At 38.1% G+C, this 19,907-nt stretch overlaps 1 protein-coding gene and 1 pseudogene across 1 annotated transcript; one reads left to right on the top strand and one right to left on the bottom strand.

Moving 5' to 3' along the window:
• The first annotated feature begins 11,929 nt into the window (after positions 1 to 11,929).
• Positions 11,930 to 14,822, top strand: LOC140946367 (RYamide receptor-like). Its single transcript, XM_073395470.1, has 2 exons — positions 11,930 to 12,122; positions 13,153 to 14,822. The coding sequence occupies exon 2, from the start codon at positions 13,189 to 13,191 to the stop codon at positions 14,224 to 14,226; it is 1,038 nt and encodes a 345-aa protein (XP_073251571.1). The 5' UTR covers positions 11,930 to 12,122; positions 13,153 to 13,188; the 3' UTR covers positions 14,227 to 14,822.
• An 899-nt stretch (positions 14,823 to 15,721) lies between these two features.
• On the bottom strand, positions 15,722 to 17,455 carry LOC140946482 (uncharacterized; annotated as a pseudogene).
• Between the last annotated feature and the right edge of the window lie 2,452 nt (positions 17,456 to 19,907).

Below are 19,907 nucleotides of genomic sequence, written 5' to 3'. Positions count from 1 at the left end.
TTTATTGCTTTAGCATCTGCATGGGATTGAAATTCAAGGCCAGGTGGGTTAAAGAGCTTGTTTAAACCTTCATGAATTTGTTTTATGCTAGATAAAAAGCACACTAATCAGTTCAGTAGTGGCCTTAAAGGGACTTACTCTGTACTATGCTAAATCTCTTTATACATTAACATTCCTGTGAAATCTTCTGACGTTAGATTCGATGGTTTATATTAGACAGATATTTCCAGATATTTTTATACTACTATATTTCAACAGCGTGAGTTGAAATATTGTATTTACACGGCTTTTAAAACTTGCGTGACTAAAAAACCCAGTAGTCAAGGATTTATTACCTGGTGGTTTCCTACCTCGACGCGCAATGCTATTTTTCTCTATTTTACTCCAAAATGTGGAATCATGGCTCTGGATTTGGTTACTTTCCTAGCTTTCAGCAACATTCAAATATGATCTTATGAGATCCTGGCAAATTTTCAGGAATTTTAACCGATAGTTTGCATGAGAGTGACTTAATTAGAATACTAAAAACGAATTATCAGTCCTTGCGATGTTATAATACAATGAGATATTAGAGAAATAAACTGCAAAAACTGTCAGGAGGTTGTCAGCGTTGGATCCCTGGAAAAGAGATCTAATCAGTTAAACTTTTAAGAACAAAAAACGAGTAGACTAAAGACTACTGCAAAGCTGATTTAAAACAACGTCTATTGCTTTTTTACAACAATATTTCGGCTGGCCATACCAGCCTTCTTCAGGTTTACAAATGTTAGTTGCTGCGAGGGAGACTAGTAGAAACTAGTCTTCAAGGAAAGTTTTATTGTAAACTCGAGCAAGAAGTTATGTTTTTAGTTCATTAATGCAAAGTTTAAACTTAACATCTGTAGAGCAGGTTCGGCGGGGGAGGCGAAGGGCTAAGCTGAACGGAATGGCTTTCTTAGTGTGGTGAAGGTGGCATGATGAGCTGAGAAGGTGCTGAATATGTTTATCTATGGGTTTAGTAAATAGATCAGTGTCACGGGACGTATCTCCCTGACTTATGAAAAATATTTAAGAATTTGTTCATGCTTAGCGTGCGTATATCGAGTTATGGATGCACGCGGGAAGTTTGGAGAGCACGAAAGATGCGTAAGAGTTGCACGAGGCGATAGCCGAGTGTAACTCTAGCTTCTTGAGTGCTCTCCAAACTTCCCAAGTGCATCCATAACTCGATATACGCACAGCTAAAAGCATGAGCAAATTTTTTTATAACATAGCTGACAAAAATGCTTGCTTTTTGATGAACTGCAAAATTCTCGTAACGCGCTACACAATAACAAATGGTTCTATTGGCTGATTACGAACACGCCACAATCGTCTAGTTTGAATGAAAATATTCTTTCTGTAAAACTGAGAAAGAATGTTTGCTTCTTTATTCGTTAACGACCAATGGAAACTAAGCAGAAACAAAGGTAAAAGGGTCTTAAAGTTCACCTAAAGTTAAAATACTAACATGTTCGTAAGAAGTCGTGGAGTATGGTTTGGATTTGCTGAAAAGATGTTTACGTTTTGCTCGGCGAAATCCAGAAAACATGTTTTTAGCGAAGACGACTGTCATCCTTCTTTAAACTCATATTCATTTACGAACATTGGCTGGTCATTACGGCTTCTTGAGAAGACCTAGCAGCAGGTGTTTTTATGAGTAATAAATTTATGTCTTCTTGTGTAATTTGTGTTGTTATTGCGAGAGAAATCTTCCCGAAGTCGGATTGTCCGGAGATAACAAAAGTCCATAACAAATTTAAAAACAACAATAAAAAAGGAAATTTAACCTTTAAATGTTGTTGATGACCAGTTGGTGTCTGTTCTGTTCCCAGTGAATGTCTTTCGGGCAAAATTTGCTGCAGCTGGTCTTCCGACAAATTTGCGAAACGCGCAACACGCGAGTTTTTTTTAATTCGGCTTCATTTTTGCTGCTCGTTGGATCAGGACCTAAAAGCAGGTCAATGCCGATAGAAAAATTGTGCAGTTCTTCGCTGGTTTCTTCCATATTTTAAAGAGAAGGAAAACTGCACTGCAGCTTAAAATACGACAACTTTGCAGCCAGGTAAAAAAAAATGCTTACGTCATCTTATTTACGCACGGGCGTGCGTAAATAAAGATTTTGTTCATAGCGGCTCAATAGGACTTATATAGGGCAAGCACGCGCGCTATGTTATAATATATGTTAATGGAAGTTCTATATACCGTTTATCTTTCCATTGATCTTTAAAATGAAAAAACCGATATTTGACTTGATTTAGCTAAATGCGTCCTTTGCGAAATAAGTAAAACATAACGCCAATAAGCAATATTTAAGATATGAAAAGGTGATGCATGAAGCATGGTATCTGATTGATTTCTGACAATTGTATCTGATTAATTCGACATATACACTAATATATATCGTTGTAGGAAACTTTCTAGGTTCTGGGACATTTTGACTGTTTAATAATAAATATCAAAGAAGATGAATAACATTTACCAATGAACACTTTATTTAAAAGATTAAAGATTAAAAGTGCGTGTGCTTTTCGGCACTGTGCACGGAACCAGATGATATGCATCATTCTTTACTTGGTTACGTAACCAAGGGCAACCTCCGTTTGTACCGAAGAAAGGCTTTTTAAAGGAATATCACGAAACAAGTTAATATATGTTACTAAGAACATAAATATATTATCAACGTAAACATATGGTCAACAACCAAACAAATAAATAGCGAGATGCGAAGGAGTAGATTTTAGAGAGAGAAAGAAAGTGAACTACAGAGGAACAAGGTGTGTGAAAAAAGACGTTGTTAGAAAGAAGTTGTGAACTGCGACATAGAAGAACTGTGAAGTGAACGAGTAAGTCACTCTGTAATAAAGTATTTAACCTTAAAGCTTATTTGGTTAGAAAAGGGTTTAGTTCCTTTATCATCAGTTTCAATTGTACCGTATATGTAGAGACACCATGACGTCGAGAAAAGGGACGTTAGTAAGCGAGTGAGCTAGTGAACTTAATAGTGGGATGAATGTTAGTGAGATAATACACGAATAGTTTCAATCGATTCTGTACAGATCATGAAAATATCATCCGTATATCTCCACCATGTATGAGGCTGACAAGGGGCGTTAGTGACAGCGTTAAGTTCGAACATCGACCAAGAACAAAAGAATGAGCCATTTTAGTGCCCATAGCAGTACCATGGATCTCAGTGAAGATAATTCTGTTGGTTAAACGTGAAATTATTCATGGTTAGATATTAGAAAATCCGAACACTTGTCTCTTTAAAAACTTTCAGTTTCATAGAGTTACATTTCGTTTTATGCACGGTAGAGGATGCTTCAAATGTCAAAGCTTTGGCGTGGAGAGGTATTCGGAAAGGCGTCAGGAAGCTGTCCTTTAGGCCAAAGAATTGAAGTGACCAGTTTTAGAGACTTTTATCTGAATAGTTCTAACAGAAGAATAGATATTAATTTTAATGCGTTCTCAAGAGATGAATTGACACTTGCTTACATGGTAAAACTTAAAGGCAGATGTTTCTGCTAGTTTCCAGCCGCCAATAATTTGTCCCCCCTCCGGCCTATAAATTTGGTTAAAACATAAAAACAAACAAACAACAAATTTTATTGAAAACTGGAAAATAACTAATTACATTACTTTCCCACCCGACAGTTATGCAAACACAGACTTCCTCTCGGGTTTGCATAACTGTCTCGAATTCTGCCAACCCCTCTATTGTTTACATCGGGCTATGCAAACACGGAAAACGTTTTCTATTGTCTAATTTTAATGGCGTTGCAGTGTATACCCCATACGAACAAAATCAGTGAGAGTGCCGAAATTAGTGCATAATGTATATACCATGGTAGGTGACCGACTGGGTCGCACAAACAGTGGAAATGGAGTCCTCCGCAGTTGGGGTCATGCTTAATGGCCCGCTGCGCATGAACCTCTCCTCGTGAGTCCGATCTTATTGCTAAAATATTCAATTTGCAACTGACTCAGTGCGAGATAAATAACAGTATGTAGTTCCTGGTAGTAGTCCATCTGTAAATCAGTGTCAAAGTGGTTCTATATAGGATGTCGTGACAAACTCAAAAATCAAAACTTTCCTTAACGTCAGGAGGGAAGGTTTAACGGTATGGTTCCTACTTCAGCGGTCTATTTTAAAATCGAACCCCACAGCTTTAATGAAAATGTCTTCAGATGCTTTTAAACGTTCTGCACCCTCTATGGAGATAGTAGCAGTTCTTGTTTCTGATACATTTATTTATTTCAACATTTGCTCTAAGATCGCGAAGGGCTCATCTAGAGACCTTATGCCGTTAATTGCTGCATATTTAAAAATCAGTTTAACCGTCAAGATCGAACAAACCAGAAGGAAAAACCACACGTTAGAAGTTAACGGGAACGGTTGGACAGAGAAAAAACGATTGGGCAAACTGATACATCTTTACATTAGTTTCAAATTCAGCATTAGAAACAGCAAATTTAAAGCCAGTCAATTGATTTCCTAATTTGAGGCACAGGAGGTTGACTCGGCGGCAGAATTATAACGCCGCGCAATGTAGGCAAAAACTCTCAAATTCTGCGTAACCCTCTAAAATTTGCATTTTTGACCATATTTGGGTGTAAGTAAGACCCCATATTTGGTTAGTGACGTCATGGTCTTGTATTTATAACCCGTGGTCCGAAATTGACCTCTCCAGAAAATACAATAAAATACCATAATGCTCTTTATTTGACACCCCAAAATTTTGCATAAGCATTGCTTTTTAGTTTCTCTTGGGAGTTGAAATGGCTTCAAGAAAAACTGAAAACAATGCTTATGCAAAATTTTGGGGTGACAAACAAAGAGCATTATGGTATGTTATGGTATTTTCTGGAGTGGTCGACTGTGATTCACTGTGTGCGGCTGTTCGTTGTTTGTTCAAGAGTACCTAACAGGTGAGCAAGCTTTAATACGAGATCTAGTTTGAAAGGGCAATTAGTGCTCTGGTTTGCTTTATAAATTGCGTTTAAAGCAGCAGCTTTAAAAAATGGGGTTTTACGCTCAAATTTTTGTCAGAACCAGCCTGTTCTACATTGAGGTAGCGTGTTCGCTTCTCGACTCAGAACCAGGGTTTTCAGTGTTCTCGTTTCCTTCGTGAATTGAATTTTAAGCAGTAGTTGATCAAGGCATATTCTCAAAACTTTTATTAGAACCAGCGTGTTCTTCGCAAGTCGATTTACATCGAGCCAGTCCTCACCTCCCGTGAGGAATGTAACGTATTTGCTGACCTTTTATTTTAAAATTTACTCGATAGGTTTTTTCAACCAGCATGTTCTTCTTGCTGCTCGATTTACATTGAGACAGCCCAAAACTCCCGTGAGGAATGCAACGAATTGGCGGACCTTTTGTTTTGAAGACTATCATTGTGCCTTTCAAGAGACTCTTTGTCCTGTGACACTCGCACATTAGATCTTTGTATTTTATTCAAGTTTATATTTTTATACCTTTGATACATTCCGCCCCATTCTTGCGCTTTTCACACATTTTACTTTACACCAATTTTTTCTCACGTATATTACCACGCGAAACATTTTTCTTATCACTAATGACGCTTTTCTCAGAATTTAATTATTGTTTATAATTTCAGCAGTCAAAGGCCTCATTTGAACTATCTTTTTCTTTCTAACGTTTATAGTTTTGATACAATTGAATTTTCCGTGAAACATAAGTACTAACTTGCTCATATTTACCAACAAAGCTTCAAGTCATGTTGTTATTGTTTAATAATTAAACAGTGAAAGCCTACAATGTGCCAAAGTTGCTGTTTTGAAGTTGGGTGCCATCCTTTTCGATAGCGGAATCCATTTTAAACCTTTAAAATAATAAGAAAAAAATATCGCAAAAACATAAAGGAATTCACCCCGTTGGCACTTGCCGGAAGGTACCCCTAGTACAATAACTTTTAGGAAAACTTTCATCTTGCATAAAATCCTCAACTTTATTTTATTGTACTTTATTATTTTTAGTTTCTACAGAGCCTACAGAGAACAGGAGGTTGTTTAATGCAAAAGTAATCATAACAATCACGTATTTTTAAAACTGCCGACTTCGCCAGACAGAATCTTTTAAGATAGAGAGTTAAATATTCTTTCGAGAGATATAATGAGGCTTTTTCGAGTCAAGTGTGGTGTAGATAATCAAATTAATTAAAAATACATCTGTGACAAAAATATTAATAAATACTCTACGACTAAGGTCGTACCGGATGTGCCAGAATCAGTAAATAATCAACGAGCAACGTAAATAAAAAGCTGGTTCAATAAATTTTTGTAGGGTAAGAAGGATTTAAATAATTGTGTGCAACCTAAAATTTTCGGATTCTAAAATGCGATGGAGAGAGGAATCAGAAAAATTCTACCTTTCGCAAACTGCTTTAAATTGCATCTAAAATTTTCGGGAAAATAATACTGAAGCCCTTGTAATTTCGGGACTCAAGTTGTCCTAGCATGACAAAACAGGAACAAATTTTATAGCGCCGCTTAGAAGGCCTTTACTATAAAATAACATCGGTTACAGACACAGATCAGTGTGCGGGAGCCCTGTGGTAGCACATCGTCCTCGGCATCACCTCCAGCGACGAACTGATTTTTTAAAACTAGGTTTTAACAATGTGGTTCATTTTCAAAAGCAAATTGAATAGAACCCCACACTTTTAAATTTTTTGAGTTGCTTTAAAGCTTTATCAGTCTTCCTCAATCAAAACAGCAGTAGTCCGTCTTATAGAGTGTTTCCATGATTTCTTCTGTTGAAATTCCATTTCGACACTGAACCTTTAGTAGATCAGTAGTAACTTTGCTTATATATGAATATAATTTTAACTAATTTTGCTGTTTCACGTCAAATTTGGGTGATGTAGGTCAACAAATTAATTCAAAAGTGCATGAGAGAGGAAAAATATTTGATATATATATATATATATATATATATGTATTTTACAAGATCGTTCCGAATGTGTCAGAAAAGTAACTAAGATAGATTAACTGAAGGCAAATGGAATAAATGTTCTGATTTTTTGTTTTTCAAAGCGATAAAAATCGTGTTGAATGTTGCCAACAATTTGAGGTAGAGACTCCCGTCAAGAATGAACAATTAAAACAGACCGAATTATAATGAATTGATAGGCTTTGTGTAATGATGATCATATTATTATTATTATTGTTATTATTATTATTATTACCAATGATAATCAATAATAATTTATGATACCCTAAGTAACAATAATCGTAATCGTCTGAAAGGTTCTTACCGGTAGTTATTCTGTGAGAACTACCCCATCTGTTGAGGAAAAAGTCCAAGATAAATTTCGGGTTGTATAAATTAAAACAAAAAGGCAAAAGGAGTTTAAATAAAGAGATATAAGATTTGAAAATGAAAAATTGTGAAATTATAATTCATCTGAATTGTTGGTCAAAGAGGAATTATTAAGAATGTTGTTTATCTAAACAAACAAACATAATATTACAAAAACGATGCCATTTGTCCGTATAAACCTGACAACAGTCCGTTGTCTTCAAACAATGGATGTCACTTTTTCTGTTTACAATTCTTTAATTAACATCTTCAATAAATCTGAAATGATTTGGAACCTGCATCTGTGACAGATCTCCTGATGTTTGTTTCCTGAGCGAATGTCTATAAATTTTCACTGATAAATGAGTGGAAAAAGAATTCAAAAAACACAACGAACCCAGGTAAAGACTTCCTTTGCAATAATCACGCATCCAGTGAGTTTTTGTCATTTTATAGTACGTTGGGAATTTTATCTAGTTCAGCTACTTTCTTTATCATTTATATTTTTGTCATTTATAACTTAAATTTATTTCACTGGGAATTTTCGGCTCCGTTCACTGCCACTTTCTGGTTACACAAATCTTTTGTTTCTTTTCAGCATAACTCACTTTGTCATTTTAATAGGCTCTTCGACCCTTTACAATGTTTTGTTTTCTGCTACAGAAATTTTAATCCGTGGCAATTTTTAAAGATAAAACTGTCTCTTAAAATTTTGGGCGTGAAATTTGTAATTCAGCTGGGATAAACGTTAGCACAAACATAGAAACTAGTTTATGAAAATATTCGTTTGGAAACAAAATTGTATACCCTTTGTAATACCCAGAAGGTTTTGAAATCGTCATTTCCTTCGGTTCCTTAGTACACGTAGAGACAATCCAAACATGCAGGCACTGACAACTAAGAGACAGATAGACAGACAGATAGCTTTATTAAAAATCCATTGCAGCCCAAGGGCTGGATTACGGACTGTACAATACGTTGAATACTAAGACTAACTATTATAAATAAATATCAGTAAATAAATAAAACAAAGGAACAAAATACAACGTCATGAAATTTAAGAAAATAACCGCGAATTTACAATAAAACCATTAGAAAATAGCCGCGTTATGCATGATAAAACTATTCATTAGTCTATTTGTTCTACAAAGAGGCACGTTAAAAACGCGCTTACTCCTTAAGACTACAGTACTAAGATTACGTGGCGGCAAAAGGCCATGTAATTTGTGGAGGCTGTTGTCCTTAATCTCATTGAATAGGCGCTCTGTCAGCCATTGGCGCCGTTGGTGGAGGGTGGCAATATTGCACTCTTTTAGGGCCTCTTGATAGCCTAAATCATGGAAAATAATTCTAAGTGCACGGCGCTGAATTTTCTCTAGCTCTTCAGAGAGATAAAAATAAAAGAAATAAAACAGCTGGTGTGCTTACCAATATGAAGGGGGGAAAGTGCTATTTTACTTCTACCTTACTTCTGCTATTTTGAAAAAGCCTAAATGAAGAAGAAGACTAGCTAAAAACGACAAGGATTTCTGCTGCGGCCAACATAAGGGTGGAGGTGTCCCTTTGTGAATCTACAGCCATTTCGAGAAAGGATGTCGGAAAAAGTGCGGCAGAGAATCCCAAAAGGTATTGTGGGTGGTTTTGAGTTCACTGCTCTTCAAAGAAATTTGCAGGAATGGTACATGTGGCCACACCTTATGTTTCCGATTGCTGAAGGAAAGCAACAATTAAGTTCGTCAACTACAGTGTCAGGAACAGTGTATTGATCATAATTCCCATATTATCTTTCGGGATTGTCACATGCACATTTTTTCCGCAACCTTTCTCGAAATAGCTGCAATAAAGTTTAGCTTGAAGAACCGTTTTCTAAAGGAAAAAATGCATTCTTTAACGTTAACAAATTGATAATATTCAATTCACCTTCGGCAGAAGCCAGCTGGCTTGTTGCTTACACTTTTTTTTTCAGGAATTTTTTCCAACGTTTTGAGCTCTTTGATACTCAAATAAAATATGGTTTCGGAAAATACAGAAAAAATAATTATTTACAGTCGACTTCCGATAACTCGAACCCTCAAAGGTAATAGAGAAAAGTTCGCGTTATCAGGAGCTATAGCTAGGAGCTATAGCTTTAGCTATAATGGTGCGGTTATCTGGAACAGCTTGTCCCCTGAATTGCGGCAAGCAAAATCACTTAAATCTTTTCGAAATGGTTGTCGCGATTTCTTTGACTGAATCGATAAAACGCACACGGCATCTATGTAAAGCAGAATTTCTTTATTTTCTTTATCTTTACTATTTAAAGTTTTTAGATCATGTTTATATAGATTAAAGTAGATTGTAATTTTTTATTATTATTATTTTATCTGATAGATTTACCGTGTTTAAATAAAAAGAAAGTTCAAGTTCAAGTTCAAGCTCGAAGAAAATAGCCGGGAGTAAGGATAAAAACAGTTTTTACTGCACAGTGAACATTTTAATCACATTTAATTGTAGAAATGTTAAGTGAAAATGAAAAGATACTTCTAGATTATAAATCAGAACGTAAAGTTAAAAATCATTGCCTAAAAATGCGTTTTACTGTTTTGAGTAGTAATAAAAAAGCTGTTTCACATTCTTAGATTTGTGAAAAACAACATCAGCCTCCACTAGTAAACTATACAACACTTAAATGGGAAATTCAAAGTTCAATGTTTCGAACGCCAGTTAAGACTGTTCTTTTGCCCGACTTTTTATAATTAAGGACTCAAAATATGGTTCGAGTTATCAAGGCTAAAATTATATGGAAAAGATCTGAGGGGAAAGCAAAAACTACTTCGAGAAAGCGGGAGGTTCGATTTATCGAGGGTTCAAGTTAGCGAGGGTTCGAATTATCGGAAGTCAACTGTATTCACCAACCTCCAAATTCTACGTTGTGTTTTTCGGCTGAAGTGTCACAGCCGTTGGGGGAATCCCTTTCGTAAACAATCGTTGCCATGATTGAAGATCGGAGAAAATTTTTGACCTGTTATTGAAAGTGTTAGACTGACCCGCCAGTTTTCCGAAACATTTACGAATACACTCTAATAATTAACTGCTTTCATATCTGATATGTCATAACGGAACCCAAGACCTTTCATAGCTTATAACGAAAATTCAACTTGGGCTTAAACTTCGTTCTCTCTAAGAATATAAAAAAAGTTTTTTTTCCTTATTATGATTAAAACCTAATCCAGGGAATATGTGAGATTTACCACCAACTCCCATACAAGGCCCAATTGTCATGGTGTTCTTACGGACCGGTTTATTTTTAGACACATTTTAAGGCACTTTCTCCCGTTAAAATAGAATCTCCCCTACATCTATGAGCGCATTCTAAGTATAAGATATCACAACAGAAAACCCAACGTCATTAAAAGGTTATTTTTTTCTACCAGTAAATTGACGTCATGACGTCACCAAAATTCAAACTAAGAAACTATCGCTTCTTCTGCGTTTCTACTTTCATGTGATATTAGAGCACCTTAAAACCTTTATACAAACAAATTTTCGGTTCAAAAGGGTTCTATGTTTTGCGATACAGGACGCTTCAATTTCCAGGCTTTTGCATGACGCGGCAGTTAGCTGGCGGCCGGGAAAGCTCTTATGTGGGTTAAAAACGTTACGGATTTTTGGAGATTTTGCTATATAAACATGCCTTGTCTTAGAATAAATATTGCTTTAATCTTTGTGAGTTCCTTAAGCGAGGAATTCACGCATAAGTAGGAAAACTCAAAAACAGATGTTTCTGTTGTTTTCCGGCGGCCATATTTGTGCCCCTGAAAGGAACACAAACATGGCCTCTCCATACAAAGCTTTATAAATTTGGGTAAAACTTTTTTCCGAATATCTCGCATATGAACTATTGCATAGACCTGATTCTTGGCAAGCTTTTTGTATATTTATCTTCTTTCATTTCCCAGATTCTAGACTTTCTGTATTGAAAGGTTTCCATTTTTATTTCTCCTTTGTTACGTGAGTGAAAACCGGGAATAGGTATTACGCAATCGTATTTAGGGGAAGGAGGAAATACGACTCCCCTAACGCCTACGTGGGAGGTTAGGAAACAGTAGCCGGACTGTAACAACAATCCCTTTATCGAAAATTGATGTTAACGATTAAGGAAAGTTTATTTGCGCGGCTTACTTACGTCAAGCTTTTTTGGTCACACAATTAGTTAAAAGGTGAAAACATATGTTCCATGTTGGACTGAGACAAGCGCTGCCCAATGAGGATATATTTTCTCCCATTTAGCCGTCATCATATAAAGCGGTAATGACGTCACGAAATCAAATTTAGTTTATGAAATCTTTAGTGGGTCAAGTTTGAAAACGGTTAAATATCTTTGGTGTGCGGAATACCGTATGTCTATAAAAAAAAAAAAAAAAAAAAAAAAAGAGGAAAAAGAGGAGTAGAGCGATTTGTACGTGCACGGTCTAAAAATGGGTGCCGCCGCTTCGCCGCCGCTTGAAATTTCATTAACGAAATCCACGTTGATAAACAACATTTTTAAAATCATAATTATATGTCGGGATATATAAAGCAGCTATAAAATACTGAATCGGATCATCTTACACTCAGATAGTGATAAATATTCTATGACATGACCACATAAATTTGCAGCTGTTTTTTTTTTCTTTTCAGAAAATGTAAAATCTTGATATGTTATGTTACCGATTATGTTGTTGACCACATAACTGGCTACTGATTGAACATTTTGGTCGACTGTCGTCACAAGTTCATCGAAAAAGTTTGAAAACAGGTACATTTTGTTTATAAAGGTTTTTTGGGGATGATCGGCAAGGGTTTTAATCGGCACAATTTTTCGAATGAGTTAAAATTGCCATGGATTACTTTTAATAGTTTTTTTTTTTTCACCGATGTGATGGTAATCGTTTGTGTTAAAATCAAGCACCACACAGAAAATCCAGAGAGCAAAATAAAACATAGCTGAATAATTGTTATTCAGAACAAACCAAAAAATTCAGCAAACAATCAAGACCGACTAATTCCACTAAAATGTCGTCATGTCTGCCTTCTACGTGGTAGTTTTCGCCTGGCATGCAGTTGTAGGACGAAGCATTGGACATCAGTTACTGTGGGGGAAGCATAGGACATTAGGCGGGTATTGCGTAAAATCATACCACTAGAAGAATAATACGAATACCACAACTTGTACACTATTATGTCCACAGCTGAGACACAATTGCAACTTATACAATTCTGACGAATGATAAAGCAACACTGAATGCAACTTTTACAAACTTCAAACACAAGGTTAACTTTAATTTGCAATTCAGTTTCAAATTCGTAATTTTTGCCATTTTATTAAATGCCTTTGTTGTTAGTAATGCATTCCTCAAACACATTTTTATTGCAGTTTTCCACAACTACCGTAGATGTCTTTCTTCAACTGAGTGATTCATCCGTTTTATTCATTTCATACAGATCCTTCAATTTGCATATATTTTGCATATTTCAGGGAAAAGTGTATAATTTCGCTCTTGTCTTTATTCAAGGCTTTTCTAAAATTTTTAATGTCTTTTAATAGTCGAATTTTCAACGCCAAGACAGGTCTCTCAAATTTGGAAGTTTTTTTATCTTGTCGCCAATTTGTACCAGAATTACATGATGCTTTGAAGCGGCACACCTGCTGGCATTTCTCTCCATTACAAGTATTTAAACCCGACTGAGTACATGAATATTTTTATCGTTAGCACTCTTCCGTGCTTTCCCAGTTTGCGTAACAATTTAAAATTCAACTTAATTTGCTTCTTTGATTTTGATTTCAGGAGTTGAGTTGGATTGAATATTAAAACCCGTCAAACATGAACAACAGCGCAAGTCCGGCTTCCAAACTGCAAAATCAGGTGGAAAATCAAGGATTGAGACAGATGATCAAGGTTCTTCCCATCGCCATAGTAATAATTGTTACAAACGGACTCGTGTTTTTCTTGTTTTATAAACGAAAGAGCCTGCGCATCAAGTCTAATTACCTTCTGCTTGGCCTAGCGGTCTGCGACTTTCTGACAGGCGCAGTAAACATTCCATACTTCATTATTTTCTTTTTCAGTGTGGTACCTTCTCAGATGTTTGATCAGTTTGCCTTTTGGTTCTACGCCCTTCACACTCTTACGGCTGTTTCGGCAGCTTATCACATTCTTGTCATAACTGCAGAAAAGTTTCTGGCAATTGCTCAGCCACTGAGACATCATATAGTCACCAAAAAGGCAGTGTTCAAAGTATTAGCGGGAATTTGGTTCATATCAGCTTTTATCGCTATAATACCGCTCTCTTGGCGGAATGCCAAATCAAAAAGCCTTGCTCTTATCATTCATTCTTCCTTTTGCCTCGCTCTCGTATTCTTGATCCCGTATGTATTTATGGTGTACGCGTACACGGTGATGTTCAAAGCGGTCACCGGTAGAAAGAGGCCATCACAACATGGACACAAACAGCGACTACAAAAGAAAAACAAAACCGACCGAAAGTGTATCTTTGTATTTGCTTCGATGGCGGCAATATATCTGTGCTGTTGGCTGCCTTATTTCACACTCATGTTAATTATTAACATCAAGATTTATAGCAAGTCCAACGATTTCGTAGCTATAGAGAAAGCTGCGGATGCTTTCGCAGTTATTAGATACATAACATCGGCAACGAATCCATTACTCTACACTTTTTTCAAGCGCGACTTTTGGATAGCCTTGCATGGTGTTTCGGTAAGAAGAAACTCCACTTCGTCTGAAAATAGCTCACTGACGCAGAGAGTACAGTTTTCGTTGAGAGACTTTTCAGTAAAACGCCATTCAAGATCGTTGGACAGCTCTAAGTCCGCTAACAACACCGAACTCTCCCAACTCTAGTCAACCACAGCCGGTGACAAAACATAAGATTAAGAAAGAGAGAAACATGACGACTTTTAAGTACATTGGTGCAGCAAATGCCGCTTATATTATCGCCTGGGTGTTTGGAGCAAACGCACAAAAAGTTTCCGGGTTTGCCACCTTGACGAGTACCAGAGGCCTTCTTCGACAGTTTTGAATGAACACCTGATGGAGGTTTTTGTCATTATCAGATCATTTACTCGCTGATATAGTCGTGATAAGGGAGATTAAAGGAGCCAGAAAAAATTGCTTTATCAGAAACAGGAGCCAGGTCTTGTCTTATTGACGTATTACTGAGTCAGTTAGAATAGGCGAAACTTTGTTCAGTTACATTTTTTGCCTCATTTATGTATGCTTATCATTCTCTGATTTAACTATTAAAATAACATCTTTGAATATCGAAAGAGCATAGCAACATTAGTAATCCTCGGAAATTTGAGCTTGATATACAAAATCACTCGGTTTTTGTCACGCAGCAACTCTGTGTTCCCTGGGCTGTTCAAGGTCACTTCGGTCGCGCATGGACATGAGTGTACAACCCAACATTTGTTACCTGGTGACGGCTTATACAACTTCAATATAATTCAGCCATTGTGTGAATAAGCCATTGTAATAAAGAAGTTTACGATTTTGTAATGACACCACTTGTGAAGTAGTTTTAAAACGTTTAGGCTCAATGCTGTACAGTCTCTGTGAAGGTGGTCGCTTACGGGAGGTGGTCGCTTACGAGAAGTGGTCGCTATGAGAGAGTTGACTGTAGTAATAAAAAGCTGTTTCACATTCTTAGATTTGTGACAAACAACATCAGCCTCCACTAGTAAACTATACAACACGTAAATGGGAAATTCAAAGTTCAATGTTTCGAATGCCAGTAGACTGTTCTTTTGCCCGACTGTTTATAATTACCGTATTTATTCGATTAACCGCCCTGGGCGCTTATTAAATTTTTGGACTTTGAGAGTGGGCGCTTATTCGAGGTGGGCGCTTATTAAATTTTCAACATTTACAGCAAGTGTAGTACGCTTATTTTGCAACAAAACAATAAATGTGAAATAACAAAACTCGAAGATGTAAAACTAAAGCGAGGTTACTGTAAAATACTCTGAAGAAACCTCCGTCTTCGGGAAAGTCTCTTATTAGAACTTATTCAATTTTGGCGGGGGGGGGGGGAGTGGGTGGGGTGGGGGTGGGTCCTTTATTGAGTTTGAGTGGGATTGGGAGGGAGGTGGGGTGGGGTGGGCTCTTATTCGAGGCTGGGCGCTTATTAACTTTTTACTTCGGCGGAGCACGAAGTAAAGGATTCGCGACGGTCAGGAATGTATCAAAGTTGCCTTTTTTGACAAGATTGGGCACGCAAATCGCCCCATGTAAGGTAATCCAAGAGAGTCTTGGATTCCGGATTCCACGCTGTGGATTCCGGATTCCATGCCTGTGGATTCCGGATTCCACATCCGTGGATTCCGGATTCCAGATTTCAAAATTCTATTTTCTGGTTTTCAACGTTTCCTTTGTACTTTGTTTTCACCAAAAAAGCTTGTTCTTTTTTTACCCGAAGTGTACATTGTCTTATATAAAATATAAGTATAAAATATAATTCTTGGCCTTACCCGAGAGGATTATGAATATAGGAGCGGTTTCTGAAGTCCACTGAGTCCACATCGTTGAAGAAATACTAACGAGGAAGGGCTATTCTTATTTTAATAATAACAACGGCGTCAACAATAACAAAAGAGGTACACATTGCCAAAATCAGTGCTTTTCAGGTTCAAACATAATTCGTCCCCGAATTGTTTAATTGCCACACAGAAATGAAAAACTTCAGTTACAGCTTACCAACAAATAGCGTGAAGATAGTCCAATTACTATACTACAAGCTACGCAGGCAACGGAAACGTTTATCTCAGAATAAACCGTGTCGTTCTCCGTCCTGATAAACTAACTCCCGGCAGTCTTATCAGGAGGGATACTTCTCCCTCATCCTCTGCAGTTGGTGGTGCAGTTTCATTCTCATTGTCATCATCGTCACCGTAGTCCCCATTAGCAATTCGACAGAGCCTGTTATCCTCCTCTGTTGTTAAAATGATGTCTGATCCATCGGAAGAAAAGTCGAGTACTCGGGTTAGAATGCACTTGGGGGAATTCCCATTACAGACATCACCGGAGGTGTATGTTAGTGAATCACTTGTTTGGTTTAGCCACTTTAGGGATACTCTTTGCTGCACAAAATTTCCACCATTCACTTCTATTTGTACATCCTCCAGAAGAACTGCTAACCAGAAGGGTGAGATCTCTCTTCTACGGTTGTGTCTTACTGCCAATATGTCGTCTTTCTGGTAAATGGTTTGCACCCGTACAGCCGTACTCCACAATGCCACATTAGCATCCACAACTTGGCAGGCTGTTGTTACGTCTTCGCTTTCCTCTAATGAGGCTGTGATGGTAGTGGGACACATACTAAGGGCAGCCAGTTAGCTCTTTCGTTTTTGAGCGGACATTTTCCTGTCTTACGCCTCTTCCATACTCCTTAGCAAATTCTCGCATCACAGTTTCTCGCCTTGTGTCTTCTTCTTTGCTACCTGTTCCTTCAGTGATTGCTGACAGCTTGTTTGGTCGCGTCTTGATGTTTGGGGGTTCACCTTTGATAATTTTCTCCGGATAATATGAATTGGGCCCAGTGAAATATGAGAAATCCTTCTGGTAAATGCGCAGCATATCGTCTTCCACGCAGCGCGCTCTTCTCTAAGCGTAGTTAGCCACTGTAGGCATGTCGTGGTCTGCTCGCATTCCTTTGAAGTAGCATTCCACGCCCAAAGTTGTCATACTTTTGAAACAGATCCTGTCCAGAAGGTGACTATGCCCAATCTCCGTTAGCGTGTTGGTAAGGCTGGTCAGCGATTCTAGCACTATGAGGAAGGACTGTCGGGTGCATCGAGGTATGGTCATGTCGGGACCGTTGGTATTTCGCTTGCCCGTCCTCTCCAGGGCTTCCTGTTCGTGGTTAGAGAGAAATGCAACCAACTCCTCGACAGATTTCACATGATCTTCAAATGTACGTGGTAGGTCTTCTTCTTTGGCTTTCTTGTCGAGTCGGAACACGTTTGCATATTGGGCCATCTTACTTTGCAGGGGGATCAGTCCCTTTGCTGACGTCAACATTCTTATTGCTACGTTACCGGTATCGCATACGAAAACAGTGTTTCGATATACGCATAAAGCAGTAGGCTTGGTCCATCGACTTTGGTCACCATCACGATGGCCTGCAGTTTCTCCACACACTTTTGTTAGGGTTTCTTTACCCCCAAGCATCTCTTCTTCCTTCAAACTGAACAGTGCGTGTTCTTTGCTGGAGGACAAGAACACGGTTCCACCATCTGTCACTGCAATACCCATGAGGCCTGGAATATTCGAAATTGTTCTCAGTTTCAATCGTCCTCTCACTTGACAAAGATGAATACATGAACCATTCCCGTCTCCAACTAACAAGTATTGCTCGTCACGTGTTAAGGCTAATGAAGTTAATAAACTAGATCGATCAAAACAAAACAATTCATTTAACTGGCCGACGCAGTTAGTTTCCTCATCGTCTACAACACCAGAAATTGAAAAAATCTTGCCAAGACCAACGTCTGACACAAACAGTTCAACGCTACCCTTTGCAGACGCACATATGGCAAATGGTGACACCAGATCCGGTACATTACCTTCAGAAATAAGGGAAAGATCGTGTACATGGACTTTACGGATATGTCTACCGGCGCAATCTTCTTCCTCACTTTGGCTTTCTTCGGCGCTCCCTTGTACAATCTGGGAAGCGTGACAGAAAAGCGTTCGCAAATTGACTACTCTAACTCTTCCGTTTCCTTGGTCACAAACGTACAGCTTCCCGCTCTCTTTCACCGCAATACCAGCTGGGTTTCTAAATCTGGCCTTGTTGCCATATCCATTAGTGTGCCCGGGCTCACCACCACCAACAGCGATTAATGTGACATTTGCTGGACAGTGCATGTCAACCATGAAGACTGCATGGAGACGTCTATCGGTAATAAACAGCCTGCTATGCTTTGGGGAGAATGCCAATCCTACCGGGTAGCTTAAAAGAGAGGCCCCGTTCTTTTTCCAGTGCTTGAATTCCAGTTCTGGAACTAATGTTGTGCTCACTCTTTCATCTGGAATGGAATATTGAATCGCTTTCCGGTGAATCTCCACTACTGTTTCTACATCCATCCGATCTTTGTTTCGAACTGCTTTCAATGAAACTGATTTCTTGATGTCTTCGTATTCTCTACGTAGCACCAAAAGCAGCCTTACATTCACTAGGTATCCATCAATGTCAATCCAATGCCAAAACTCTGCAGAACGTACTGACTTGATGTTGTGTGGGCAGTCAGGAATAGGGATTTGGTAGGTGTACTTCGCCCTGTCTGCTAGCATGGAATTCATAAAGCTCTTTTGCTTGGGATCGCAGTCAGTGGCCCAAACCAATAGGAACAGTCTTGTGCATACTTTATCTTCTCTCATGCACAAACTACAAGGGCGAAGAAGACCTTTTCAAGCAATTTCCGGAGCTCTACGGTGACGTAAATTCGATAATTTACTTTGGATTCACTTTGGTATGTTCGTTTCATTGATCAAATGCTCTATTTAATTAGCATGTCTGTAAATGGTATGGAAACGCTGTCACCTTCGAATATAATTTTGATCACAGAAACGCTTCAGTAAGTGTTCGCCAACCACCGCTTTTTGAGCAGAAAACACGAATAGAACAAACAACGACAACTCCACAGACCTTGAACTAATCTTTTCTTTCTCCGCTTTTCTCTCTTTCTTTCTTGGACTTCTGTACATAAATTTGCAAGATAGTTAGCTCATAATTCTGAACATGATAGAAACAGACAGATATAGCTGCTCGAAGTTTTAGATTACTGTTTCACACATTCTGATCTATTCAAAACCACGCCGCCAAAACATTTCCATCACAAAGTCACAAACACCGAATTTATAGACGTACGTACCTTTCCGACTCATGCTTTTTCTTGTGCTTCCCCATGCTGACAAAGATTGATAACGATCGATTGAGAAAAAAATTCAAAGTGATCTCTCGAGATGTCTGATTTCAACTGATTGAATCTGGAGTGAATGAAAGATACCACGTCGACACCACGTGCAGCATGTCATTCTTTGAATGACACTGATGACATGTGCCTGAAAAAAGCCAGTAACTGCAACCACCGCGACTACTGATACTACGGCCAAGAATAAGGATACTTTATATTATTATTCTTTTGACGTTACCTGAAATCCAAAAATTAGTTCCAATAGCGCCCAAACAGGAAAAGAATCTAAACCTCCGACTCCAAAAGCGCAACGGGGAAAAAGGTCGAAAGGGTGTCTTATAAAGAGCGATAATATACAGTAATATGAATCACTCCCTGGGATTCTGTCACGTCATTATAATGTGACCATTGTTTCAAATTGATACCCGATATGTCACAATGACAAGGGATGTTCCTGCGAGTGAAACACGCGTGAACATGCCTGTTGCGCGTCCTTGCGACATGAGATTTTCACGCAACAGTCGCTAAAGGAAAAGAAGAGGCCCTGGAGTGGATTCCAGCAACCTGGATTCTGGATTACAATGCTTGGATTCCGGATTCCATTAG

The sequence above is a fragment of the Porites lutea genome, chromosome 8 (assembly GCF_958299795.1).
Source record: "Porites lutea chromosome 8, jaPorLute2.1, whole genome shotgun sequence".
NCBI classification, from domain to species: Eukaryota; Metazoa; Cnidaria; class Anthozoa; order Scleractinia; family Poritidae; genus Porites; species Porites lutea.
This window is presented reverse-complemented; position numbering and strand designations above follow the sequence as displayed.

Bases quoted from the DNA above. Each gene is read 5' to 3' on its own strand.
- LOC140946367 (XM_073395470.1), top strand. From the start codon at position 13,189: ATGAACAACAGCGCAAGTCCGGCTTCCAAACTGCAAAATCAGGTGGAA.